Raw genomic sequence first — 27,268 nt, forward strand, 5'->3', positions numbered from 1 at the left:
GCCTTTCCAGAGCGAGATCCCCGAGGCCGGTGGGCAGGGCCAGCGATGGGGCTCCCACCCGAGGGTGCTGCGGAGCGTGGAGACACGTGCGGCACCGAGCGAGACCCTCCCCAGCCTGCTGTCACCGCTGCCAGGGCTAAAGGGGTGCCCGGGCTGTGCTGGGCTGTACCGGGGGCGGCCGGTCAGAGACACCGCTGCTCCTCTCCGCAGCTCTGCCGCGGTGGGAGGACGGCGCGGGTGCGGAGGATGCCCCGTGCCCGCCTAGCTAGCCGGGCTGGCGGCGGCGCCTCCCCCGAGCGGCGGCCCCCGCCCCCCCACCTCAGCGCCTTAAATGCCTCGGCCGCGGCGGCAACAAAGGCGGGCGGCGGCGGTGAGTGAGGGACCGGCTGAGGGGCGGCGGGGCCGGGCTGGCGGTGAGCGGCGGCGGGTCGGCGGTGACAGAGGCATTGCCTGAGGGGCAGGCGTGGTCGCAGGTGCCGTAGGAGGGCGGGAAGGGCCGCGCCCAGCCCGGCCCCGCCGCCCTCAGGGGTTTCGGCTTCGGCGTGAGGCGGACCCGCGCGGGAGGGTGGGCTCCAGGGAGCGGCGCCGGGCAGACGAGCGCCAACTCGTAACTTTATTAATTCTTATTATTATTTATTCGTATAACGCCATCAATATAAACTTAGAAGCGACAGACGTGTGCGGCCGTGGCTGCCCTGGCTCCCCGTCCCCCCTGCCCCAGCTTCTCTCCCCGCTCGGCGGGGCTTTGCTAGCACAAAAGTCGGTGGTGGGCGCGGAGACCGCTCGGTTCCGCCACTGAGGAAGAGAGGATGGGCGGGGGATAAGGCAGATCGCGGCCCCTGCCTTCCCTTCGGCTTGTGCTTACCCTCGCCTAAATTTGACAGATCCTTGCTGGCCTGGGTCAGCCCGCACGGACCTGCGAGTTGTAGCAAGGGATGCACGCTCTGAGTAATTTTAGAAGTAGCTGCATTCGTTTTTAATAGCGCACAGCAGGTCAGGCTGCAGAGAGAGTGAATAATGCGTGTCTTCTGCCGTGCTCTAGGCTTTTGTTTCAGGGCAAATCTCTGTTGCTGTGTTTATGAGCCCCCGGTAAATCAGGGCGGTGGAAGGGGAGCAGGGGCCGAAGGAGTGGGAACTGCTGCTGCTCTTTGCTGTTTCCATATCCGCTTGCTGCAACTGGATCTAACGACGGACAGCGTCAAAACAAATGGCTGAGAGCGGAAAGGTGCCATCGTGGGGCAGCTGGATCTAGCAGGACATTTTCCTGGCTGTGAGGGAGTGAGAAACCAGAGCTGCCTATTAATATGTGAGGAATGAATCTAACTTGCTATGTGCAACTCCTCCTTTAGTGGCACGCTTACAATACTGCACTTGCCTAAAGACTGGTAGCTAACCTAACGGGATTTTATAATGCTCCTCACACAAAGGATTGTGAAATCATTTTTCTGAGCTGGGATAACCTTAAATGTATGGAGGACAGTGATTCAAGCCTACATCATCTTCCTGCTTTCAGAGAGGAGTCTGTGGAAGGAGACATCAGCAGAATGGGGCAGGTGTGTTACTGAGGGGAAAAGGGACAGCTTTCTGTCCTTGGGTTTTGCTGCTAAACCATTTATTTTATTGAGCTTTGCTGTGCATCTTAGAGTTGCCCTCATCTGCTGGGGTCCAGGACAAGGTAACAAACACACATCCCTTGTGCTTCATCACTGTGTCAGGGAAGGTTTAGGTGAAGCCTTAAATAAGTGAGGAGTTCATATAGATAGGAACGATGCTAACTGTTCCTTAGGAGAAAGAATATTACCAGGAAAAATCTTCCCCAGAAGGCCCCTGGGACAGAGGCCAACAGTGTCTAATGAGGCAAACTTTCCTTATGAGCTGCAGTTCTTAATGTTAGAGGGTGAGGGTTTGAGGGGTTGAAGTCAGCAGACCTGGGGACCTCTGAGAGCAGACAGCCTGTCTCCTGGGCTCCTTTGCTCTGGGCAACTGCTCTCCTTGCTGTGGCACAAGCTGCTACTCTGGAGGTGATGGAGGTGCTGAGTCCAGGTAAATCCTCTATTTTCTTTTGGTTTAGCAAATGAGTTGGTTTGGTGATGGTGCTGCAGAGACAAGCAGCTCCGCAGTGCTGAGGTGTGTGCTGGGGGACCTCTGGCACAGCTGCTGTCAGTGTTGGGGACAGGACAGCTGCATAGCTGCATAGGAGTGCAGCTTGGTTCCACATAAATCTATCTGCTGGCTTTCTTTCCTTCATTTAGTGCCAAAAGGTGTGCCTCTGACAAAAGAGGTGGCTTGCCTGAAAATGGAGATGGACCCCCAGTGCAGTGAGCTGCCACATAACCACTGGAGCTGCAGTGCTCAGCTGGGCGTGTATGTGTCTTCTGCTGGCAGCAAATGTGAAGTTTCAGAAAACAGGAGAAATGTGTGATCATCTCTACCTAATTCCTTGACACAAAGGTGTTGATGAATCTCTGATGAGCAAGTTGCTTGCTCTGGTGGCTACTGTTTGTTTGCAAATACTCTAATTTTGTTAAAACCAAACAGTGGAAATGAAGGTGTATCACTGTTCTCAGAGACCTAGTTTTCTAGGGACAAAATAGGCAAGTACTTAAACCTTGGTTTGGAGTGACTGGTGGCAGAGTCATCTCCTGCAGGAGTGGGAAATGCGTGGGAGGAATTAGAGGTGCCAGTATGAGGTGGACAGGGGTGGTCTAATGAAGGGCAAAGCAAATGCACCTTGTAATGTTTCATATCTTATCTCTGTCCCTGAGACAGTGGTGCAAGAGAAACTGCTGCAGAAGCAGATTGCTGTATATTCAGAGGCTTATGTCCCTGCTGGCCTCTGTTGGAGGACAGAGGGACACTGAAGGGTAGCCCTGTGCTGGAGGGAGTGTGTCCATGGCACTGCCTGTACTGGCACCTTTAGCCACAGGCACTTGGCAGCACATATCTCACCTAGCTCCTGTCTTGCTCCAGGCTGTAAGAACTGGAGGATGGTAATGGGTGCTGGCCCAAATCCATGTCAGGTTGTCCTGCCCTTTGCTTGCAGGCTGACTGACGTGGAGGAGGTATTTGAACTCAAGTTCTTTGATGCTTCAAGTGCTTCTTCTGACACCCCTTGATCTGTTGCATTGGCAGCTTTGGGAAGGGCAGGAATGATGCCACTGAGTAATGGTTCTCCTCCCTTTCCACAGGAGAGGCTCAGCGGTGCACACTGCTCTTGGTGAAAATGTCATTTTCCTGTTCTCAACACTCATAAATTTCACAGTGAAAGATCAGACAGAATTGTCTTGATGATCTCTAAAAAGTGCACAAATCTTTTCCATAGCCCTCAGATTTTGGTAGAGTGATGTAAATCACAATTCTGCATAGGATTAGCAATCAAAGAGCATTATGAATCAATCTGATACTTTGTCTTAACCATAGCCCTTCTTAGATTGCTGACCTACATATTCTAGCTTTCACTATAACTGCGTCAGCAAGAATGGGCTTTGTTTCTGAGTGTAAGGTGGATCAGCTGCTGGAGATCTTTGTGTTTGAAGAACATTTTCATTGAGATTATGTAGAGATTTACTAAAATTCCTGGTGACTTCAGATGTGCTTGAAGTCTGTGCTGCTTGACTGGTAACTTGTCAATGAAGTGTGAAATATAAGTGGTTCCTTTGAATGTTCTTTTTATTATACTTGTGCTGATGAAAAAACTAGAAGATGAAATAAGATGCTTTCAGTATAAAGTGCTCTTAGATGTCTAGCCAACAGAGATCATTGTTATCACTTGTGTAATTAAAAACCTTGGAAAAACTTACATATTTGAGCCACTTGCTTATAGGTAAAAAAGAAATTTTATTGCCTTTCTGAAGTGCGTGCTGCAAGCTCAGCCTTAAGTGAGATGTAAACCCAAAGCTTCTTCCGTAAAACCGCTCCCTGCGAGTCACTGATGATATTGATGTTAATGCACATCTGCTTGTTCCACTTACAGATAAGTTTTCCTACTGATTCCAGAGTGAGGAGGTAAACGATGATAAAAAGGAGAATCCAGAACTAGGTCTGCAAAAGAGTGACTCGGTTGTTTTAAGGCAGCGCTTAAACCCATTCCTACCTGTCATGATTTCATCTCTGCAGGATAGATCCCTTTGTTTGAAGAATGCTGGGAAGCAACAAGAAGTGCCTGTTCTGGTGTGCTTGTGCTTCCCAGCACGTACCAGTAGACTGCACGTGGTCCAGAAGCTTGTCTGTGAAACCAGAACGGGGATTCATGAAACCAGAGCAGAGGAAGTCTGTCCTCTGGTTTTGTCTCAGCAGGTTCCAAGTGGTGCCTCTGCCTAGCTTGGATTTGCTGGTCCCTCTGCAGCATTTGGAAGCTGCCTGAGATGCTTGGCTTGGGGTGTCTGAACTTTCAGCTCTCCCAGCATGTCATCAGATGTTCTTAAATATTTCCTTGTGGTCTGTTGCTCACAAGTTACCACAATGTCCGTTCTCAGGCAGAGGTTGTGCAGAAAACTGCAACACAGCATCTGGCTGTTTCTTTTTCTGTAATAGCTAAAAAAAGGTCTGTTTGCAAGACCTTTATTTAAAATGGAAACGCTGCACAGAATATCCCCCCTTTTACCAGCAGGATGCTGAAGTGCAGGGAGGCCTTTGCTTTTGTATAGTCTCCTGCGCCCCAGACTCCTTTGCCTGGGAATGGTGCATTGGTACAGGCAGAAGAGAGCTCTGTGCCAGACTGTGCTGACATTCTTCTGTGCTCCCGATCTGTGTTCCCTCCAGGAACTGGCAGCTGCTGCAAATGAACTGAGGGAAGCTGGTGCTGGTGCATACCTCGGTGCTGCTGGAGGAAGCAGAGAACCCGAAGCATTCAGCACAGGATGCCAATCTGGCTGGCTGTATTGTGCATACTGAGCTGTTCAGCAGGTCCCATGGCACAAGTGTTTGTCACGAAGCCCTGGCTTGTGCCTGGGATTCCTGGGGGTGAGGGAAACAAGCTAATGCTCCCCTCATCAGTGTTGCACCCATCCTCTTAGGACAGCTGCAGCAGTTTGGATTTTCAACTGTAAAATTTTGCAGAAAAATAGCAGTTGCTGACAGCAGGGATTAATTTATTAATATGCATTATGGCTTGCCTTTGTCTTTGTGGTGCAGCACTTGCTGATTAGGAAATCAAAGGTGTTCCAATCAGCCTGACTTTGTTCACTGGATTTTCTGCAGATAACCTGTGTGTGACAACGGAGTCCCGAGTCTGTGGGGAGAGTGTGGTGATGCTCACTGGGATGGGATGACAATAAAAATGTCCATGGCAGTCATGCAGCAATGATAGCTGCTTTCTAAAATGGATCTCCTGGGAACTAAAAGAAATCTGTAGTCCTGGTTTCCTCATGCTCGTCTCAAGAACCTGCTTTTTACCTTGAAATAACATTTAATGGGCAGTACCAGAGTAATGACTTTTTTTTTTCCTCACCCCTACGTTTGTTTGTAATGCAGAATCCTCAGGAAAGTGTGCAAGCTCTGTGCCTTCTGAACACAGCAACTGAGGCACAGAGCACCTCGAAAGCAATTAGTTTGCATTTTAAATAAATAAATAAATAAATCTCTTGATTGCTCAGAGAAGATGCCTTCATGCTGAGTCGCATTGCCTAGCAAGACTGAAAATTTGAGCATGATCCTTTGTTATATAAGTTGGGTTGTTTAATGTTTATTTATTTGTTTGGGTTTAGGGTTTTCTTCTCTTTCCCCAAAGGTTTAGTTCTGCATAACTTAACTACATCCATACATACATAACATAACTTTGGTACAGAGGTGGAGAATAACTGTGTAAATTCTTGATTATCCTAATGACCTGACTGTAATCCTGCCATCCTTTGTGCTTGCAAGGGGTCTTAAAGAAATTAGAAATTTAGACATACAAGATTGTAATAGCTGGGATAAAGGTAATCTCACTGTTGCTTCTGTGAGACCCCACATGCAGTGCTGCTTCTAGCTCTGGGATCCCTAGCACAGGAAGGACATGGACCTGTTGGAGCACGTCCAGAGGAGGCCACCAAAATGATTAGAGGGGTGGAGCAGCTCTGCTATGAGGAAAGACTGAGAGAATTGGGATTGTTCACTTGGAGAAGACAAGGATTTGGGGTGACCTAATTGCAGCCTTCCAGTATCTGAAGGGAGCCTGCAAGAAAGGTGGAGAGGGCCTTTTTTTTTTTCTTTAACAAGGACCTGGAGTGACAGGACAAGGGGGGATAGCTTCAAACTGAGAGTAGATTTAGATGGGATATTAGGGAAACATTCTTTCCTATGAGGGTGGTGAGGCCCTGCCACAGGTTGCCCAGAGAAGCTGTTGCTGCCCTATCCCTGGAAGTGTTTAAGGCCAGGTTGGATGGGACTTGGAGCAACCTGGTCTAGTGGAAGGTGTCCCTGCCCATGGCAGGGGGTTGGAAGAAGATGATCTTTGAGATCCCTTCCAACCTAAACCATTCTAGAATGATTCTCTGGAGCTATATATTTTTTTTATGTTGTTTATATTTTTATATAAATTTTTATTAGTTCTTCACCCAGCTCTTATTTGTCCAGCAGAGATTCTGTGTAAATAATTATCAAGGAGTTAGGCCCTTTGTGAGGTGCACTAGCAGAAATGTTGCAGAAATGGAAATGTTATGTTCTGGTTTCTCTGGGCTGGTGTTGCACAGGTGAGCCTGACATGAAATATGTATGTTTTATGAGAGTCGAGAAGGTGCTGGATGGATTTTGCTCTCATCCAGATAACGGTGTCTGTGAATATGAAGCCTGTTTCCTATTAACAGCTGTTCCTGCAGTCTTGAAATTCACTTTTCACAAATGAGTATGTTCACGAAAGAGTAGTGCTTTCCTGGGAAGATCATAAAAGAGCGACGGGTTGTATCTTAACAAAGTCCTTACAGAGCTTGGTATTTTGTGGAGTTTGTAACTCTGCCTAAGGAGCCACCTTTCACCTTTCTGAACAAAAGGCATCATGGAAGGGATCTCCAACAAATGCTGCAGGGGCAGATTTTAGTGGAACAGAGATGGGATTCAGGTTGAAGGAGTCGGGAGCACAGATGAAATAGTCCCCTGGATGTGTTTTAGTACTGGGGGCAGGGGGATTCCCAAAGGCAAAAATGGGATTGATAGAAATAGGTGTTGCTTGTGCCTGTGACGTGAAAGGGTATTTTGAGAGATGTGGGAGTGCCCAGCTGGAGAGGAAAGAAGAGCAGCGCTGGAAGGCCACTTTAATTCAGGAATGCCTTGTGTGATGGATTAGTCAGGCTTTCTGCTCATCCTACAAAGTGAGGGATCATTGGCATTTTCAGGCTCTTCGAATTTAATTTAACCTGTGCTTAAAGGACAGCCGTCTTGAATCTTGCAGACTGAGCAGCTCACCTATAGATGGAGGAGTCTGAAAAGGTGCTGTATATTTGGCACTGAGCAGTGGCTCCATGTGATGTGTGCATGAGCCACGGCCTGCTTTAACAGAGGGGTCTGAAAAGTGCAGAAAGGAGGGAAAGCTGCATGGAAAGAATCTAATTTTCTTTGGATCTATCTGCTGGCTTTCAGAGCAGTCACTAATTCTGTCTTCTATTTTATTCTTTTATATATAATAGCGTGGGTGTGGACTGGGAATTATTTTAGGCCCTGTGGATGTGGCTCAGCAATTTCAAATGTGGTTAGAAGTGGGATTTTAAAAACAAAGGGAAACTCCTTCAAATCTGCACCTGGAAAATTTAATTTTCCATTGTGGTGTAGCTCACCTCTGCTTTCCCACTCTCAGTTTTGGAAACTTCTTATCACTTTGTAAATCACTTCGCAAAACACCCATATCTTTCAGTTGAACTATGTGCTCTAAGGTTGAGAAGTGTTCCTAGTTATTAAGGGAGTGCAATTGGGTGACTATTTTATTAGATATTCATGGATGGATTGTTTAATTAGGTAGATAGAGGATCATATGTTTGCAATCTAAGGAGAAAAATTCAGAATGAATTAAAGATTAGTTGTAAAATTTGATGTCAGAAGTGATGTGAAGTTTCAGTGTGGACACTCTTAATTAAAATCAGTTTAGTTCGGGCTGGAAGTGAATAGGAATGAAGGAAATTTAAGCTTACCATGGCTACAGATGTGGGGGTGTACCAAGGTCATTAATGCATGTTAACTCATACTTTTAAAATTAATTCCTGACGTTAAGTTGGCTTGATTCTTCCCATCTGTCCGTGCAGACAACACTCTGGAAGTTTCACATTTTTGAGATATTGCAGAAATTACTTCTTCTCCCCACTGTTCCTTCGCAGCATCTGAGCTGAGATTTTACACTGGGTGAGGACGGCACGTCAAGCCCTGCAGGTGATGTTTGAAATGCTTAATTTTTCACCTAGTTGTTGCCTGCGTTTCACATCTGTGAAGTGCCCTCAGGCATGACCGTCATGGCCTGCCATGCGTGCACCACAGCTGAGCAGTGGGGTGGCTGCCTTGGAGCCTGCAGGGCAGGAAAGGGCTCTGTCCCAACCCCTTCTGCTCATGGCTTAGCCCTGCTTCAGCAGGGTTTAGGCTGAGCCTCAGCCCTCCCCATCTGTCAGAACCCTCATCAGGCAGCGCGTGGCCTACTCAGCACCTCTTCTGTGTCTGATCAGCAGCAGAGCTGATGAAACCGGTCACTGCAGCCAGGAGATCTCAGGTCTTTCTTCCCAGCTCCTACCCATGTGGATCTCCCCTGGTTGCCACAACTCCCTAATCTGAAAGAAAACAAACCTGAGGTGTGATTGAACACTGCACAGGGTTTCCGGTAAGTGGAGGGAGCAGCTGTGAGCATGTTGCCAGCCCCGTGTCCCCTAGTCGTGCAGCCCTAGCATGTGCTGTTCTGTGCCAGCTGGTGCTGGGGACTTTGGGATGGTGGTGGTAATGACTTTTGGAGAGCATGAGCCACCATGGTTTCCCTAAGGAGGCCACCTGCCAGGGTTTTGGTAAGCACAGGCTGTGCTGTTGGGTAGGGTTCTGTGGCTGGATTTGTCCATCACTGCCTGTTTTTCTGAAGTGAAAACACTCAGGCTGGGAGTGAAGGTTATCATGTCCTGCTTTTCCCCACCTGAGATTGCCCCACAGGCTGTTGCATGTTTTAATGGTGTCACAGTCTTGAAGTTGTTTTAAAACATTTTCTTCAGCTAAATTCCTGTCTAGCCATACGCTCCAAGAAACCTGCTCTTTCTTCCAGTATTGCTCCTTCTAGCCCATTTCAGTTCTTGCCAGATTCCTAAGCTGCCATCTCCTTTCAGTCTTTCTGGTCCTTGAGCATCTCTTAGCCCTCCCACATCCTTGGCTTGCTTTCTTTTATGTTTCATGAAGCCAATCTCCAGGTGAAAAAAAAAAAACAACCAGCCACAAAGCAACCAAAAAACCCAAACCCCTCTCCAAATGTACCAGATACATTCTGCCTCTTCTCTGTAGTTGCGCTTGTTATCTTTCTGAAAACTGAATTTAGGTGTTGGTGTTATCAGTAGTTCTAATGAAATTTGTTTTATAGCTGGTTACCAGGAGATTATTAGCTGTGTGTTTGTGTCAAAAAGTAGGTGTAATGGTTCAGAGCAGATAAGCTGCAAAAACTACCCCCTTAAAAAAAGCCTGTGTAGAAGCTACTTTGGTGTTACTCACTGGAAAAATGAGCAATTCTTCAGCTCTGGTTTGGGGAGGAGGATCAAGGAAGTTGAATTTGTCTCGAGCAAGATGTATTTGAAGTGAAAGTACTGGTCTTTGTAATATCTTTCCAAGGAAAGCAGTGAGAAACTTCTGCTAATTTGGTAGTTGTGGAAAAAGATCCTGCTGGGATGATGCCTGGGTGAGACTGCTGCTGAGTGAGAGATTGGATTAGCCATAATTTGCACAGATCGTCTTCATGCTACTGCTTTCCATCCCCTGCCATGGTGTACTGCAATGCATTAGGGTCCTTGGATGGTTCATGCTGGCATTAATTTGAGTTACGGACATACTGGGACCTCCTCCTAAGCTGTGTGTGTTTGAGTTCCCTGCTGAGAGCAGAAACTTGAGCTGCTGGGCTCAGGTGAAACATGTGCCAGGCCAGGCACATACACTGGAAACTTGCCCAAGGCAGGATAATTATGGGAGGCAGCTTTTTCTGAGCAGACTGTGTGCTCTCACTTGCTAAACAGTCTTGTGATTAATGTCTTAACTTAAGAGGATTTTAGGACACATGCTACAGTTACACTGCATTTCTTTTAGAAGTAGGGGAGAGGTTAGAAATATAAACTCTGTAAAGGCTCTTTTGTGTTTCCAGCAAGGGTCATCAGTTTAATGCAGTGCATCACTGCTCTGTTGTGTCAAGGTAGGCAGTGGTTTTTGCTATGGATGGTTCAGTGGGAGAGGGATCCTCAAGAGGGTGAGGAGGATCCTCAAGAGGGTCCTGCACATGTGTTTGTACAGGTTACCTTGCTCAGAACTCCTTAGGGACTCATAGCCCCAGCACTAAGGGTGAGTTGTTCTGCCCTGATCTCAATATTACCAGCTCTCCCTGACCCTGGCTCCTGGCTTTAGACTCTGGGAAGTTCTGCAGGCAGCAGGTGTTCACCAGCAGATTTCACCTTCAAAACAAGGCTCTGTGTGCTATTTTACTCAAGCCCAAGTTGTGTTTAGAGGCGTTGGCAGCTCTAAAGAGATTGTTGATCTTACCCAGGATACCGTTGCCTGTGGTGTGGGCACAGCAGTATTTGCTCTAGTGTTTCTGTGTTGCTGCCTATTTGCTGTGTGGTCCTGGCTGGTGGTTGTAGTCCCCTGTCCAATGATTTCTGATCAGTCTGATGTAGCTGTCTAACATCTTGATTTCTTTCCTAGGCTAGAGAATTCGATTAAAAGGGACATGAGAGCATGAAGAATTGCACGGATGTGCTTCCTGTGGTGGCACCTCCTACCGATCTTACCTGGCAACCTACTGCTGCCTGGAAGGGAATGACAAGGAACTGCTGTGGGCAGCAAGGGAACCTGGAGATGAAGGTGATGACCATGGCTCTTCTTTTTCTTTTCAGTGTCCCTTTTTTCACTTCCACATGTGTGCAGCAGGAACAGGACTGCTGTTGGCGTGACAAGGCCATGTACGTTCAGAGGCACTGCTGTTGGCACTAGGGCTGTCCCGTGTTGCTTGCAGAGTTGGGAGGGTGGTAAAGAAAACGAGAAGGGTTCTCTGCTATTCCCTTTGAAACTATCCTATATTTCTCTTTTAAAGCAAAATAAAAGATTTGTTCTGCTACTTGTGGGAGCCCTTGTAGAAGCTGAGACATATTGGTAGTGTGCCAGAGATAAGTGTCTGAGATCCAGTATTTATTCTGCCTTGCGTAAAGTGAATGTAGGATGTGTATTGGGGCTCCTTTTGGTAAGGGCTTTCCACAGAAACCCTCTGGGGATATTGCCTGTGGTTCTGGGTTAGAGTAATTAGCTGCCTACTTTCAGGGCTGACCTCATGTCTGAAGTGCTTTTGGTGGTGGTGCCTCTATCCCTGTCTATCACCCTTCCCCGCTGGCATCCTGCCCCTTATCCCAGCACTGCAAGGCTTTGGAGCTGCCCTCAGGAATGATGAGCTAGTTCAAAAGGTTGGGTCATGTGAGCCATTGCAGTGACTGAGGAAGGTGCTGATGCTGGGACCCCGCTTTTCTCTCGCGCACGGGAAAGCTCACTTGGTAGGGAGCATTTTTAGAGGCAACTGCAACTGTAAGTGTTGGGTTTATACCTGTTTTCATGTGTGAAGAAGGCTTGGGAAGACCTTGTTGTATAGCTGCTTCTCTAGATCCTTAAATTGCTGGCATGAGGAGTGCCAGCTGTTGCTCCCCACTTCCTCTTCTGCTGGAAACATGCTAATCTCCTCTCCTCTACTTAAAACCTGAATCTTTAATATGGAACATGCACCATCCTTTCTTCCTTTCTGGCTGAGGAACACTTGTCCCTCCCAGTGTTGTGTTACCTTTAGCATTGCAAACTGAAACACTTGGGCAGGGGTGGTGGAGCTCCAGCAGCCTGCTTGCTTGGAGGCTGCTGGATTTCCATCCCCAAAGAGGGCAGAGAGCAGCCAAAATTTGCAGAGAGATCGAGACAGAGCTGTATGGAGCCTGGGGAGCACTGGCAGGAGTGGGAACACACTGCGGAGGGTGGGTGAGTGGAAAAGAAAAAGCACGTTGCCTTGGGCATCTCTGGCAGTTGCTCTTTTCATGGGGAAAAGAAAACAAAGCTGGAGACAACTTGACCTCTAGTTAGGTAGGATTTGGGTGTAGAATAGAAGTTAAAGAAGCAGGTCAGCCATGGAGCTCAGCCCCTGCAAAACTTCTCGTTTGTTGTTGTTGTTCTTGGGAAACGAGGGGGGTTTTTTTTTAGTTCTGTTTTTCTTCCTTGTTCCTCTGAAATCCAAGACCAAGCTAACCTTTCAAACTCAGATTCACTTTTAGTGCAGAGATATCCTTCTCTTAATGTGCATTGGTAACACTGAAGAGTCACCTTCTGTTTGTGTCAGAATGAAATCTTTAGCCCCTTTCAAAACACTCGGAAGTCTTCCTCCTGAACAGCAAACCCAGCTCCCTGTTACTAAGTACAGTTTCAGACTAGGCAGCCTAGTTAGGTGTGGCTTGCAATATGCCAAGGCTGCTGTGGGAGTTGGATATTTGAAAACCAACAAAGTGATACGTTTGGTCTGTAATATCTGTACCTCTCTGTCTGCCTAACCCTCTTGTCAGCAGTTACGCTGTTATATGTTAATAATTTAAACGGAAGAGGGACTTTTCTCTTTCCTCCTTTGGGTACATCTGAAATAGGGAAGTAAAACCAAAAATTGGTACACACCCCCCTTCATGTCCCAGTGCTCCCTGTGGCTGTGTGGGAGCCTCTGACCCTCTCCCCCTTTAGAAGGGGGCAGAGCCTGCCTGTTGGAAAAGAGGATGTTATGTGTTGGGTCTAGGTGGTTGAAGGTGGAGGAGATGAGCTTTGGTGTGTCGAGTCCAGGTTTAGCAGTGGCTTCCCAAGGTGGGTGTCCAGACCAGTGGAGTGTGATCAGCAAAACCTTCGACCACGTACTAAAATACAGTTTTCTTTCACAATAACAGGATGACGCAGATGTAATCGTATTGTGTAAGAGCAGTTAATTCTGTGTGCTTGTGCTGAAGTGCAGTGCTAACCCATCTGCTTGTTTTTGCTGCAGTTTTGTGTGTGCTTTAGAGATGGCCCCACTACTGCCAGCAGTTTGGGGCAGCTTCTCTGTCAGGAGCTGGCTGTTGGTGTGTATGGCTCTGTGGTCACTCTGGCAGCCTGTTTCTATATACTCATGGCTTCTACTCTTTTACATGCATGAAGTCCTTGCTGTGGCAGAAGACGCCGTTCTCAGACATTGCTTTGCACTTGAAGCATTTTGTGGGACTCCTGCATTAGCTCTGAAACACCATGGTGAGTAGGACATGAGCCCAGGACAGGCACTGCATACAGTGGTCAGCTTTTCCCCCCAACTCGGATCCAAAAATGCTCATAAGGAAAGGACTTCCAAGAAGAAAGGCTTGTGGAGGGTGGGAGGAGGGCTGGAGGTGGAATCTCACCATGGCAGGAAAGCAGCTTCCTGCACACTGTCCTGGTGGGGAAAGCCACAGAAACTAGGGTACTCGCCTTGTGCAATGCAGATGCTGGAAGGGATGTGAAGGACCATAGGGGGGATTTCCTGGGAGGAAGAGAAGAGTCCTGGAGATGCAGACACACCAGGAATGCACCTGGTTCCTAACAGGTAGCGTGTATATCCACCTCCAGCCCTCATCCCCTGCTCCACACGGCGCTGTGCATCCTTGGTCTCCTAAAATAGCTCTTTGAGTACCACTGCCGGTAGTGGCAAGCGCTGAACCCGCTGTTGCTGTGTGATCGGGCCGTGCTGGGAGTGTGAGCAGCAGTGCAGAGCACAGGCCTCCCTCTGCCCCGGCAGCAGCACCTGCCCAAGTCAGAGGGTTCAGGGGAGCTGGCGCCCCGAAACAAGTGTGTGGGAAACTTCTGCTCCCTGCTCTCATGCAAATGGTTTTTCACCTCTTTGGGCCGTAATCTGCTGAGATCTCTGAAAGAGCTCTGTTTACTCAGCTTTTAAAGAGCTCCCAAAAGGGGCATGGGAGGTTTGCTGCAAGTTTCTGAGGCACTAATGCTTTCCCTCATTGAGGTGGCTGCAGATAATGCCATACAGAGATCCAGCCAAAATAAGACTTTATGCACAACCTAAAGTGGAGGAACCTGTAAACTGGGTCAGGCTTGTAATTTTTTTTAGCCTTGTACTTTGGGAGGAAAAAAAATTAAAAATTGCTGTTCTAGCAGACTTCAGAAAATATTCGTCAGGCTGATGCATTTTAACTAGTGATTTCTATATTTGTTTAGAATAAAGAAGGAAAATTGAGAGATAACACTTTGTAAAAGTGGTTTCCCTTGACAGCATACAACTCTGGCCTATATGCATGTTGGACAACCTGTGAAAAGGCTTTTATTTCAGCAATATCTCTGTATTGTGAATGCATTATTTCCTAACTTAAAAATAGCTGAGGATAGGTGTGAAAGTATGTAAGTATGTGTATTTGTTATAAATCCAAGAGAGAGAGCAATACAAGTCTCAGTGGAAGCAGAACCACCTTAGCTGAATTGACCTGATTCTTGAAAATAAAAAATAAAAATAAAAAATAAAATAATAATAATTAAAAAAAACCCACAAACAAACAAACAAAAAAACAACCAAAAAAACCCACAACAAAACAAAACAAAAAAGACCAAAAAACAAACAAACAAACAAAAAAGGCGCGCCCTTCCCCCCCCCCCCCGGGCCCCAAAACAAAACACCACAAACAAAAAGACAGGTAAAATGTAAACTAATAATTCTAAAATAGTTTCAGACAACTCTGCTAGGCTTCCCTTCTGTTTTCCTTTGCTTTCATACTGGAATGTTGTGGTTCCTCCTATGTGAGAGGAGATATTCTAACCGCCACACCCTGGGCTTGGGGGTTCTCTGCTGGTTTAGCCTCAGGGGATACTGGTATGATGGCATGAGGAGGGAAAAAAAAAATGTGTTCCTCCTGTCAAGAGATATCCAGGACTTTGTATCTTCAGATGCCTGTGCGAGGTTAAAACATGGCGTAGTAGCAGCCAAGCTCCCATCCTGAGAACCTGGAGGGGAGCTTGTGGAGAGTGAGCTACATTGCTGTACCAAAGGATCCTTTTGGCAGGAAGAGGAAGGAAAAAGGAGATGAAGGATCATCTAGGATCAGCTCCCATGAGACTGATGGCATTGCGAAATGAACTACTTAAAAACTTGTCCCTTTAAAGTATGCTGGAGTAAAGGTAGGCAGATTTGTTTAAATAAAATGAATGAATAACTTTTCATCTAAAGCTTGTCTGAGCGAGATCAAAAGTCAGCCTTGTTTAAAGTTCAGTGAATTTCAAGCCCAGTGCTTTTCCACTTTGAGCTTGAATGGGATGTTGAGCAGCAAGAAGAGGTGGCATGAGATCACCCTCGCAGCCTTGAGCACTGTGTGGGATTTGTGGCATGTGAGACCACTGCTGTAGGGAGGCTCTTGCTCTTGCTCTCGAGCAGTAGGGCATGGTGTCCTCCCAAGGTGTTCTGTGAGTCACCCCCAGCAGCTGGCAGCCACCACTGTGCGTGTGGAACATCTCAGCTGGATTTCTACGGGTTCCTTGCCTGCACAGGATGCTGCTGCTGGGATGTGGATGGTTTTGGCACTTGTACTTACTTGTGCAGTACATTGAGGTGTGTGGTTGTAAGAGATGACTGTAGGTAGTGTTTGCTACACGGCCTCAGCTTGCAGACAAGTTTTGCAGTATTCTGTAACTTCTTCCTGGTAAATATTTGTTTCAACTTAATGTCAAGTGTTTGATGCTGTGGTTTGATGCAGTTTCCTTCTTTGGGGGCGGGAGAAGCCCCACTGGAACTCTTTGACCTGTGTCTGGGTTGTTGAGATGTTAGATAAAAGAATTGGCTGGACTTCAGAATGATCCCGAGGAAGAACAGTGCAGCATAAATCTGATTAAGTGATGTACTTTGGGTCAGGTTTGCACCTTCAAAGCTGACCTGCTGGTCACCTCCATGCATACCATGTTTCCATCCCTGCTCGGAAGCAATGTCTGATCAAAGGGGGTTGGAGTCAGGTGAAAACCAACAAAAAGAAACTTTCCGAGAACGGTCTAACCAGCTACTTGCATTTCTCAGCAGCACGACTCCAACGGAATTCATAAGGAATGCTCCCTCCCACCCCTCTGATTTTTTTACATGTGCTTTTTTGAGCTTCCCTTCCCTTTCCAAGCCATCCATCCTAGGCATGAGAGATGCCTGACTTCTGTGTTGGGTGGCAGTTCTCTTAATGAAAGAGGAAGTGTGGTGTCTTTGTGGCCAGGTGGCACTGAGTGCCCAGGAAGAGCTTTATGTGCTCGTGTGCAAGAGTCCAGCTCTGGGCAATAACATCTTCCTCCCATCCCTCATATCTCATTCCTCCTCCCATATCTCATCCCTTCATCCAGCCAAGTGCTGTCTGGTTGTGGGGGAAGACAAGAATCTTTCCTTGCTCTGGGAGGCTCGGAGAAAGACTGCAGAAACATGTTGTGCTAGAAGCAGTATGAGAGCTGATGTTGAGTGGAGGAGATGCAAAAATGTCTGGGGCCTCCTTTGCTGCTTTAGGGAGTACCTTATGTTTTTGTTAGAATTATCTGTCTAGATCTCTCTCTCCATGCTGCAAGTTGTTACCTGGCTTTGATGAAAAACACATTTGTGCTGAGATTCACTGGTAGTCTCCCTTTTTCCCTGCTTTCTCAGCCACCCTGTCCTGCGTTTCATGCCCCTGGCTGGGCGCCGTGTGGAGCTCTCTGCACACTCAACTGCTTGGCCCTTGTGCTGCTGCCAGGCTCATGTGCTCAGCCCATGCTGGCTGCACCTCTGGAGCCCTCCCACAGGTGTGTCAGGCACAGGCAAACACAAGGGGACTGTGGCTGTGCTTCTCCGCTGGCACTACACAGACCCAGGGAAGATGGGCCACCATTAGTGACACCCTGGGAAAGCAAAGTCCTGTGGATTTCAGGAGCCATTGCTGCTGTGAGTAGGGACCAAGTTCCTCCTGTAAGGCAGTGCCATAGGGATGGCACAATGGCATCTTTCATAGAGGAAACACAAATTCCCATGTGCGTAGAGTTTCTGTGTGCTTACATACCAGAGGACAGAAAGCTTCAAGGGGTGGGTGGAGGTGTGGCTCAGATCCACGAAGGATCCATCCAGTTGTCATCTGCAAGCTCTGCTTCCAGACTTGTTTCTGAAGTGCTGACCGTAGGAAGTGAGTGATGTGTTTGGGGACAGGAGATGGGTAGTGCTTTCCAGGCTTTATGTCTGGTTTTCTGATGGAGAAGAAAGGAGACTAAAACCACTGGGAGCTGGAGATATCACATAGGCAGACACTAAAATGGCCTTTATTGGTGTCTCTGAACCCGACTGTGTTTCAAGCTTGGTGTTTACCTCCCTCCAGCAATTGTGTAGATTTGTTTCACTTCCGATCAATTAATGCCATGCCCATAGCCACACTGATCCATCACTGGGATGCTGCCAGCGTGTGTAAGGGGGGAATAAAAAGGGAATTCTTTGGCTAGGTTGTACCTGGCACTGTGGAGCTGCAAAATGCATGGCATGCTGTGTTTGGGAGCTTACAGCTGGAGGTGGTTGCTAGGCTGTGCCAGTCCTCCATCCCACCAAAGAGTTGGTCATTGCAACTAGTTTGAGAGGCACCCCTTTGCTCCTGCCAAGTGTTCTCCATGCTGGATCCTTAAACAGAGGACACAGTCATGGGTCTGGGTAGGAGGTACTGCTGAACCTGCTTTCCTTTCCTAAGCATCTGGGGAGATGCTGAGGGAAGAAAATGGGAAGGAGGTTTCAAATGAAGGCTTTATTAGGAAAGTTTCATTAATGTTTTCTGTTTTTATAAATACATATGTAAAACTTTGAGGGGAGAGGAGTGTCTTAATCTCTTTAAATGTCTTTGAATATATTTAGGTGTCCAGAAATGGCTATGCTATGCATTTTGTTTACGATTTATGAAATTATGCTATACATATTGTCTGTGATTCATAAAATTGAGTTGTATTTAGGTAATGTCACTTCTCTACCAACATACATGTGGGCTTATTGACAGCAGATATGTTTGAAATGCTGCTACAAGGAGATAGTGTTACTGGATGAATCAGTCAGACCTGTGTTTGAAAAACAGAGCAGCACTTGCTGTTATTCCTCTCTGAACTCAAGCCATGCTGAGAGCTCCCTGCACGAGGATGTGACTCGCTGACATGCCTTGGCAAAGCACATATTTGACATCTGCTACTGCAAATATTCTGACTTTGGGAACCTGCCTGCTGCTTCAACAATTAACAATATCCAGGACTTTGGGGGATATTGATTCCTGCATATCTGCTACCTCAGCTGCTCTGCTGCAGCCTGACACTGAGGGCTTTCTCAACAACTTGTGCTAGGTTACACCTGGCTTTCCTTTGGTCATTTCAGTCTTGGTTTAACCAGTGGAACTGATGATGTGTGGTAGAAGTGATATCAATTTAGCTTTCCTAACACCGTGGCTAGGGAGAATGCAAGTGGTTTTTATTTACGGAAAAAGTCTGATTATTGTAGCACATTTTTTTCTGCCTCCTTTTCTATCAGAGACAAAATAGTTAACCCTCATTTTGATGTTTCCATTTGTCTTCCATGCCTCAAGTTCCTTTCATAGAAGGGAACTACTTTGATTTTTGCCAAATAAGTTATTGAAGTGCTTGTTACATGATTGTTCTTACAATTTCTCTGGTAGTTATTTGGTTTGATGGGCTCTAGTGGGTGTCCTTTCTAGTACTCTCTTTATTGCCATCAGGACTTGCCTTTTTTTTTATCCAGCATCTGATTTTTTTTGATGAACAGTCTTGACATCTGTGTGTCTCTTACATTATAAAATACAGATTTCTTAGTGAAAACTGATTTCTTTTAAATGTAATGCGGGAAGTGTTTTGGTTAACATAGGGTAAATAGTTCGAATAGTGCTTTCTGAAGTCAACAGCCAGAATTCCCACCTTAATTGTTTCTTCCAGTGAAGTTGATGTGGTGGAGGGCTGCTGTTGAGCTCATGAGCTCTGGGTACGTAGAGAAAAGCAAATCTTGGTAGTGCTGTTGGACTGAAAACCGGGAATGATAGATGGACACTTCTGCAAGTTTATTTCATTTAGTGAAAGGCTAAGTCTTAAGTCAAATTGAATTAGAATCCTCTTCAAGTTGTAAAGTTACTGTGTTGTCCTTGAAACAGAAAGACATCGTGCCCACCTGCAAAGGGCTGGTGTCAGAGAAATATTATCCTGAGGGGTGGTGTGGCTGCAGCTGGCACACAGTGTATTTATTGTCCTGGGGCCATGGAATACCAATTACATGTCTTGGTATGCAGGGATATTTGCAGAGGCATTAAATGTTGACCTACCACATGCTGTTAATTTAAGATAAAGAAGCGCTGCCCTTTCATTTTGAAAGATAAACCTTATAGAGAAACACAGACTTGGAGGGAAGAAAAAAGTGATTTGTTTGATTTGAAGGTGTAATGTTCCGTGTAAAGTAAATAGTCATAGGTGAGTGATCACATCCTGGTCTTTAAAGTTGGGGTGGGGTAGGGTAGGGGGATTTTTACTGTTAGCTTCAGCATGGGAATGGTTGTGGTAAAGTTGACTGATAACAAAAAACTCACTTGTAAAGTCCTGACACACAGGGGTCTGGGTATGGGAGGAAAAGCAGTGAATTTGGGAATTGGTGCTGTTCATGCATGCTAAGATGTGCTTTCTTTCTGTTTCTTCAATGGAACGTGGAACTGGCGACTTTAGAAATGGAAAAGGTTTGTTGCCAGCAGTAGTCTCGAAGTGTCTTGCTGAGCAAGGCTCATGTGGGCATGTGCCCATCTGGAAACAGCTTCTGTGTTGAGCTGCACTCTGAGAGCTTCCATGGTGGCCAGCTAGCTGCATCCAAGTGAGATCATGTTACAAGAGCCCAAGGCTGGCCTGGGGCATGCAGACACCCCATGCGGATGAGGTCTCCTTTGTGTCCATGATTGGTAACATGGAAAATTCAGCAGGCTGTGGGGGTTTTGTAAAGGAGAAGTGCTGGTCCCACCAGCTGAGAGCTTGGTCCTGTTACAGAGTTCATAAACATGCTGTCCCTCTGAGCAAGTAAGCCACCAAGCAAGGAACAGTATGTGGTGTTCTCCACTATGGCATGCCTTGATAATTATTTTATCCTGTCCTAAGAGTTTAAACTGTCCTTCCATCTTGGTACACCTGCAAAGGACCCTGCAGTAGCCCATTTCTCCCTTAGCCAGCAGGGTCAGGGACTGGTACTGCTGACCCAGGTCGATGGTTAGAGCCTGTGGCTTTGCAGAGGGAGAAGACACACTTTTTGGTATTCACTGCTCTCCTGACAATGTTGGAGTGAGGGGTGATATCGTGATACAGGTGGCAAAGCTGGAGGTTGTCCCTCTGTGGCTACCAGTCTCTGAACAAGTAGGCTAAGGAGGACTGTCCCTTTGACAGTCATCACCTATCAGAGCAGCATGGCTGTGCTGTAAACACTCTTCAGTGGATCTCTCTTCCTTTCTTGGTATGTCAGTGTTGAAGCTCTCCTTGCATGTGTGTGTTTGTGTCTGCTTCTGGTCTGGGCCTGAGCACAAGAGCAGACAGAGGCTCCCTTCCTGGGAAAGCTGTGTCTGAGCCCTGTGGGTGCTGCTGGCACCTGTGATGCTTCTCACTGCAGCCATAACTGTTGGCACATCCTCAGGGCACAGGTTGCCTAGTTCAGGTGCCCTGGATTTGTCATACTGGTTAATGTCAGGTGGTTTATTAAAGCTGATTTCAGACTGTGCCCTGGTGTGTGCTGGTCCTGGGCCAGAGCTGTGCAGGCATCTGGGATGGTCGGAGCTTGAGGTGAGAAGCCACAGTAGTGTGGGTCACCTCTTGCCTTGGTTCTTGATGGCTCATGGTGACTGTGATTCTGCAGGTGCCTGGTGGAACCTTTGCAGGGAGTGAAAGCAAAGCTGCTGCCTCATAATTAGGGCAGCAAAAACCAACACAGGACCTAAAAACAAGGGGGAATAAAGGGCTGACACAGCTAGAAATGAAGGCTTCTGCCTTATATTAAATTCCAGTGTTTGTTGACATGTAAAACCAAAATGAAGCTCACACTTAAACTTTCCCCTGTGCCTCCCCCCAAAATCTGGCTCTCCTCTTCTCCTGGAGGATTTTTTTCAACTGTGACAGCAGCATATTTTCTCTGGCGCATGCAGAAATTTTTAATGCAGGCAGGACTAATGGAATGATTTATTTGATTATGAGTGACTTGTGTAGCTCCTTAACGCGTCGTCTGAAATTTAACCATGTTTCTCACTTAAAATGATTTTTTTCCCTTCCCTTTTCCCTTCTCTATGTAAAATTTCCTCATTCTCCACTTTTCTTTTTGTTCTATTTGTTGGCATTGGAAGTACTTAAGTGTATGGCTCAACAGATGTTTTATTTTCACAGCACAGTGATGTTTTGAAAAAAAAAACAAAACAAAAAGCAAGCTTTCCCTACTTATATATTTACAAAATCTTAATACACCACAGTTGAATTAACTGGCTGGGCTAAATAAGGTATCGGAGAGAACTGAAACTCTGCTGTAGAGGGACAGATCTGAAACTCTACTCCAGAGGGACAGACCTTTAGCTTGGACAAATGCATCCTCACCTTTCATCTGGTGTGTCAAGCATGTGGAAAGTATAGGTTCTTCATCTGCAAAATGGCATGATTGTAATTTGTTTAATACTGTAAAAGATCTTGATATATATATGTTTTTCCTCAGGACAGGAATAGGGAATTTTAAGAGCAGATGTGGTTTTGAGGTTACTTTTTGAATTCAGGTTTTTTCTCTTCTTCAGTTTCTTTGAGTATGTTATTTTATTTTGAACAGAGCAATTCCTGCCCTACACCTCCATGTCTTCCCTCTTTTCCACACACTTTTGTGGAAACTAATTCAGCCTCTGCTACCAGCCACTGCTCTTTTGAGAGGTGCTTTACAGAGGGTGCTGGATGAAGGAAAGGGTTAGCACTGAGAATGTACAAAAAAAATGTAAAGGTGTAGTTGAAGTATAAAATTTTCATATAGGAGAGCATAAAAACATTCAAAAATACACCAACAAAAGCTAGGGGCAAAACTTTCTTCTTGTTCAGGCATAGCACAGTTGTGGGTACAGATGGAAATGCATAAATGAAGGAAATCTGGAAAGAAATGTAAGTGCTCTAAGTTTAAATATGAAATCATTATCACGTTATCTAAAAAAAAGGTTGAGGAACAACTTGCTAAAGTAAAAAGCTTTTGTGCATAGATCAGACACATGGAAACTGCATGTAAATGATGCTGATGTATGAATGGCAGGACCAAGGAGAGGTGCAGTAGACCAGGTAGATGTGATTGCTGCATATGCCCATCCCCAGGGGTATCTCTCAAATCATTGCTTAAATTAAAGGTTTTATTGGACGTGATTGCATTTCAGAAAGACTCTGGTGGGATTCATTACTTCAGACCAGTAATCATAATAACTAACAACTGTAAAATATTTTAAGAATTAATGAAGAGGTCTCATCTGTTTGCAGAAGTTGTTTCCTCTTCTCTCATTTTCAGAAGTTGGTGAGCATGGAGAGAAGGAAGCCTTGAATTTTCAAGGTTTTGGTGCGATTGCTCACCAAGAGCCTCAGTAAAAAAACACCATAAGCTGTTGTGGCATGAGAAAGTCCCTGTCCTCAATTAGTGACTGCCTTAGAAGGTCGGAAAGCAGGTGGTCAGTTTTCACAACATCACAGAAGTCCCCAGGAGATTTTCTCTGAGATCCCCGCTGTTGAGCAGTGGTAATGGATCTGCAGAGGAGAGGAGGGAAGGGTAGGGATACAGGTTTGGCTGACTTTGTCTCCTTGAGGCTGCTGGGACCGGGCAAAACACGGAGCAGCTGCAGAGGGGTCTTGATCCTGGGTGGCTGGGCAGCACAGCAGCAAAGGAAGCCTGTGCCAGCAGGGATAAGATAATGCTCTTTAGTTGTGTTTACTCCTCCCCTCTATCCTGCACCAGGGACAACTCTGTGAGTGAGTCACTGCTGCTTGCAAAATATCCTGAAGTCATTGCCGACAGCGACAGCATAGAGACCAGGGCTCAGGAGTGATCAGGAAGGGAAATGGAAGGGGAGGAAGTTTCCAAGGGAGAACAAAGCAGCCCTGTTGTTGTGTTGTGGCTGGACCATGTGGTCCAGAGAGCATGTCCAGCAGGGGTGTCCCGGTGTCCCTGCCTTGAGGGATGGTCATGTCCTGCTAGTTCTGCTGGGGAGGTTGACCAAGAGAGTCCAAGGTATGGAAAAACTGCTGTTCAAGGAGAGATTGGAACAAGTGGGATTCAGTCTGAAAAAGCCACGAGTGCGCAATGGAGGGTGTTAGCAGAGGTGGTGCAACCATGAAGGATGTGTGGAAAATGAAGCAGGAGTTTCCCATCAGTGGGATTGGGTTTTCTGGTGTGAGGTGGAGAGAGGAGGGGTTGTGTCTGCACTGTGTGCCATTGCAGAGGTCATTGCCTTGGGCTGTTTGGGAAATATGAGTGCTTTCAAGAACTAATTAAACAAATGTGCAGAGGATGGGCATTGGTACAGCTGATGACACAACTTCTGGGACGCCGTGCGCATTTACTGGAAGAGAAATATATTCATACCTTTGTTTCATAGTCGTGGTTTCTCTGTGTGTCTGCTGTTGGACACAACAGGAGATAGGTAAGGCTTGATAAACCTTTTGTTTATGAGATAAAGACAGTTCTGTTAGCATTTTTAGGGTAAATCTGCTGTGAAATGGGGATTGCCGAGTGTTCTCTGCTGTGACATTGCTGCGTCAGGCTCTGGGTTTCAAAAAGGCAGCAATTTGTTTAAGGTTTTTTATAGGTTTGGGGAATTTTTTTTGTCCTTTCTTTCCTTGTACTCATAGCTGACACTTTGTACTTTGTGTAGGTGATAAGCTTCCATCACTTCCCCAAAAGCGCCTTTGTACTGACTGCTGCCATACACAACTGCACACAAGTGGCTTATCTAAAGGTGTGGAAAGAGAACACCGCTTGTGGGCTATCCTGCTTTGTCTGGAAGAGCAGGTGCCTTCTCTCTCCACAGAAGACGTTTAGTGGCGGAATGCTTAAAAGGAACCTGACGTTAGAGCACTGCTTGTGCCAATAAAATAAAACCATATCATGTGAAGTATTAGTAATAATTAAACTGAATCCACGGGGAACAGAAGGAAGTGTTGTGGCTCTGCTGTGTGCTTGCTTGCAGACGCTCCTTTGCCAGCTTGCAAATCAAAGCAAACAATATGTCAAAGTTCACGTTGCAGCAGCACACAGTCATCAGAGGCAGGGATCATCCTGTACGGAGTGACTCAAAGGTGAGCTTTCCAGGTTCCTCTGTGTGGCCCAGGAAGGAGAGGAGATATTGGGACTTGGGCATCCTGTCCTGTGCAGCCGCGGGAGGAGTGTCCCAGCAGGAACTTGCAGTGAGCTGTGAGGTTGTTTCACTGCGATAAACCTGCCACCTTTCTAGATGATTCTAATGTAGGAAGCCAAAGCTGATGGTTGCTGAGTTGTGCCTGCTGTCACCTCCACCTGGAAACCCATCGAGAGAGGTTTGTGAAGTCCAAAGCAGGGCAGAGCCCTCCAGGGCGTGGAGCAGAGAGCTCCACTCTGCAGGGTGGTAGGCACCTGAGCACCTCCTACAGTGTCGATGCTCTGTCCTACCTGCACAGAAGCTCTGGGTTGAGTTTCCTGGAAGCCTCACCAAATACAGACTGGGGGCTGCATGAGGGAGGCATCTCAGGCTCTTGTATTAAGCTTTCACTGGACAGCTCTATTTCCGTGTGTATCTCATTGGGAAGCGTTGCTGTGTGCATGTAGTTTGCCTGCAGAGCCTCTGACAGCATGAGGGTGACTCAGTGGTGCTTTCCCTGTTAGCCAATGGCTTTTGCAGTCCCTGCCTTTGTGTGCCTTCTGTTCTGGATGGCACCGGGCAGACCCCGAGTGAGCTGGCCCTCCAGGGTCCCCAGCTGTGGAGGGCATGGCGGGAGGCAGGGCTGAGAGTGTCTTGCAGAGCCCATGGCAGAAGAGGAACCACAAACAGTGTGGAGAACTTCATGCTAACTCCTTGCAGAAGAGAGCACAAGGATGTCCTGCATCCCCTCCTGATTCCCCCCTTCCCCAGATTGCTGGACCTCTGCATCTGAAACACACTGGCCAAAAAGGCTTCAGCATGCCTTTCTAGCACATTTGTACTCAGACAAATGAGGAGTTATACAGTGTGTCAGGGCAGCGGAAATAACTTCAACGAAAGCTAGAATTACTTATGTTTCTTGGATCTTTTTGTTGTTGTTGTTTAAGAACTGGAGGTAGAACAATGTTTGCTTTTTCATTGTGGAGTGCTCTATAAAAAAAAAATTTGAGTTCCTTAATAAAGTTAAAATATAAATAGTCAGCATTAGGATGCTTTAATAATTTAGTATTTAGTCTGTGAAGGGTAGTGTTTGTAATTTAGCTTATGTGGCATTGTACTGACTCAGAGTTCCTGCAAAAGCAAGCTACTTCTTGTTTTCTGTAATACTGTGAAATCTTCCTTTCTCCTGCTGCATTTCCTTGGTAGTAAAGTCTAAAGTAGATTTATCTATTTTGTGAAGCCTTATGGATTAAGATACATGTTATAAAGCAACTTTCATACGTCTTGCTCCAGAAAAGCAGGGAGTCTTCTCTGCAAGAGTGCATGAATTGCTCAAAAATAGGCAGTAGAATGTTCCTCTGGGAAGAGTTAGCTTTATCTTTCTTTTCCCCTGTTCACTGCATTAATCAAGTTATTTCCTTCAATGTATTATGGGTGTATCCACTGCTCAGAGCCTTTTCCACGGGAGAAGGCTGTTGGTCTGGTTGGGACCATAGAGCAGGCAGTCTGTGAACTGGTTCCTGCTTTAGCTGAGAGCAGGATGTCTATTTTGAGTGGACAAAAGGCTTATGTGGTGTTAATGTGTTTGCTGCTGGCCCTTCCAGGCCTTGGTAAGAGCTTTTTTCAGGACCACAGGGCTTATCTGAGGAAACACTTGCTCACCCCTAGAAATTCGAGGCTCTTCCTTAACAGGTTTTCTTTTTTTCCTCTTTTTCTGCAGGTGTTTCTTGAACTCTTCAGTGCACCACAAAACTGTTGTGTTTTGGGATATTCTGCTTAAGTCCTCAGAAGAAAATCTGCCAAGAGCCAAAAATGACTTGAGTTGGAGAGCTGATGCTTTTTCCACGGGTACTGTGGTGGTAGCTCAGTAACATCTCAACAGCACGGTGTAGCACTGTTTGCTTTCAGCAGGTTGCTCAGTGAGGAAGTTGCCGCCCTTGCCTCTCTGGGATGGCAGTGGTGACCTACATGTGTTTGTCTCCTGAGGACCTTGTGCCTCTGTGCCGCTCCCATGTTTTTGGATGCATGCTGGAGGCAGCCACGTAGGGAAATGAGCACCTGCTCTCCTACCTTCTGTGGTCCTCTGTGCTGCTCATGAGGTGTTTATGCCTCAGTATGTTTCGTACACCCACCCCTTGTGCTGCTTGGGTTGAGCTACCTTTTGGGCAGTCCTCCTGTTGGATTCCCCCTTTTATGGTGAGAGCTGGAGGTGTCTGCTAGAGTGAGGCAACACAGAAGAGGAAAGGCAGTGCTGTACAACAAAGTCTGGTTCTGCTTCCTCCAGAAGTAACTTTGCTGGAGTAATGTTTATCAAAGCGTGTTTATGAGCCCAAACATGCCTCGAACCTTACTGGGGCTTCATTGGCTCTCATCAGCTGTTCAGTAAGGTTTGATGTTGGGAAGTGCACTCAGCCCACCAGAGGCTTGCAGCAGTTCCCTGTGAAGTTACCAAATGTGTCAGTGCCAGGCTGGTGAAGCTCCTGGGGCTCATGAACTCACAAATTATTTTTTTTTCCCAGTTATATACTTTATTATGTGTTTATTAGCATTCAAGCTTATGGTCGAGTAAAAAACTCATTTCTGGACATTCATTTGGTGTAATTTGGATATTGATTGGCAGGGATGAAAGATGAAGGAAGGCAAAGTGGAGACTTACCCCATTGCTAGTATAATACTGGTGGTGTTAACGTTGGCTGTCACTTGTGGTAGGGAATAGAAAAAAGGTTTGAGTGGCAGTGGCCTCA

At 46.5% G+C, this 27,268-nt stretch overlaps 1 protein-coding gene across 6 annotated transcripts in view; it reads left to right on the forward strand.

Annotated features, from left to right (window-relative positions):
* The first annotated feature begins 277 nt into the window (after positions 1 to 277).
* Positions 278 to 27,268, forward strand: part of ST6GAL1 (ST6 beta-galactoside alpha-2,6-sialyltransferase 1) — a 41,408-nt gene continuing 14,417 nt past the window's right edge. Inside the window, exons 1-3 of one of the 6 annotated variants that reach the window (XM_032698012.1) lie at positions 278 to 370; positions 10,831 to 10,989; positions 26,245 to 26,372. In XM_032698012.1, the coding sequence (XP_032553903.1) occupies positions 26,358 to 26,372 (15 nt within the window). In that variant the 5' untranslated portion in view covers positions 278 to 370; positions 10,831 to 10,989; positions 26,245 to 26,357. The other 5 variants (XM_032698009.1, XM_032698014.1, XM_032698013.1 and 2 more) reach the window with 5 other exon arrangements.

The sequence above is a fragment of the Chiroxiphia lanceolata genome, chromosome 10 (genome assembly GCF_009829145.1).
Source record: "Chiroxiphia lanceolata isolate bChiLan1 chromosome 10, bChiLan1.pri, whole genome shotgun sequence".
NCBI classification, from domain to species: domain Eukaryota; kingdom Metazoa; phylum Chordata; class Aves; order Passeriformes; family Pipridae; genus Chiroxiphia; species Chiroxiphia lanceolata.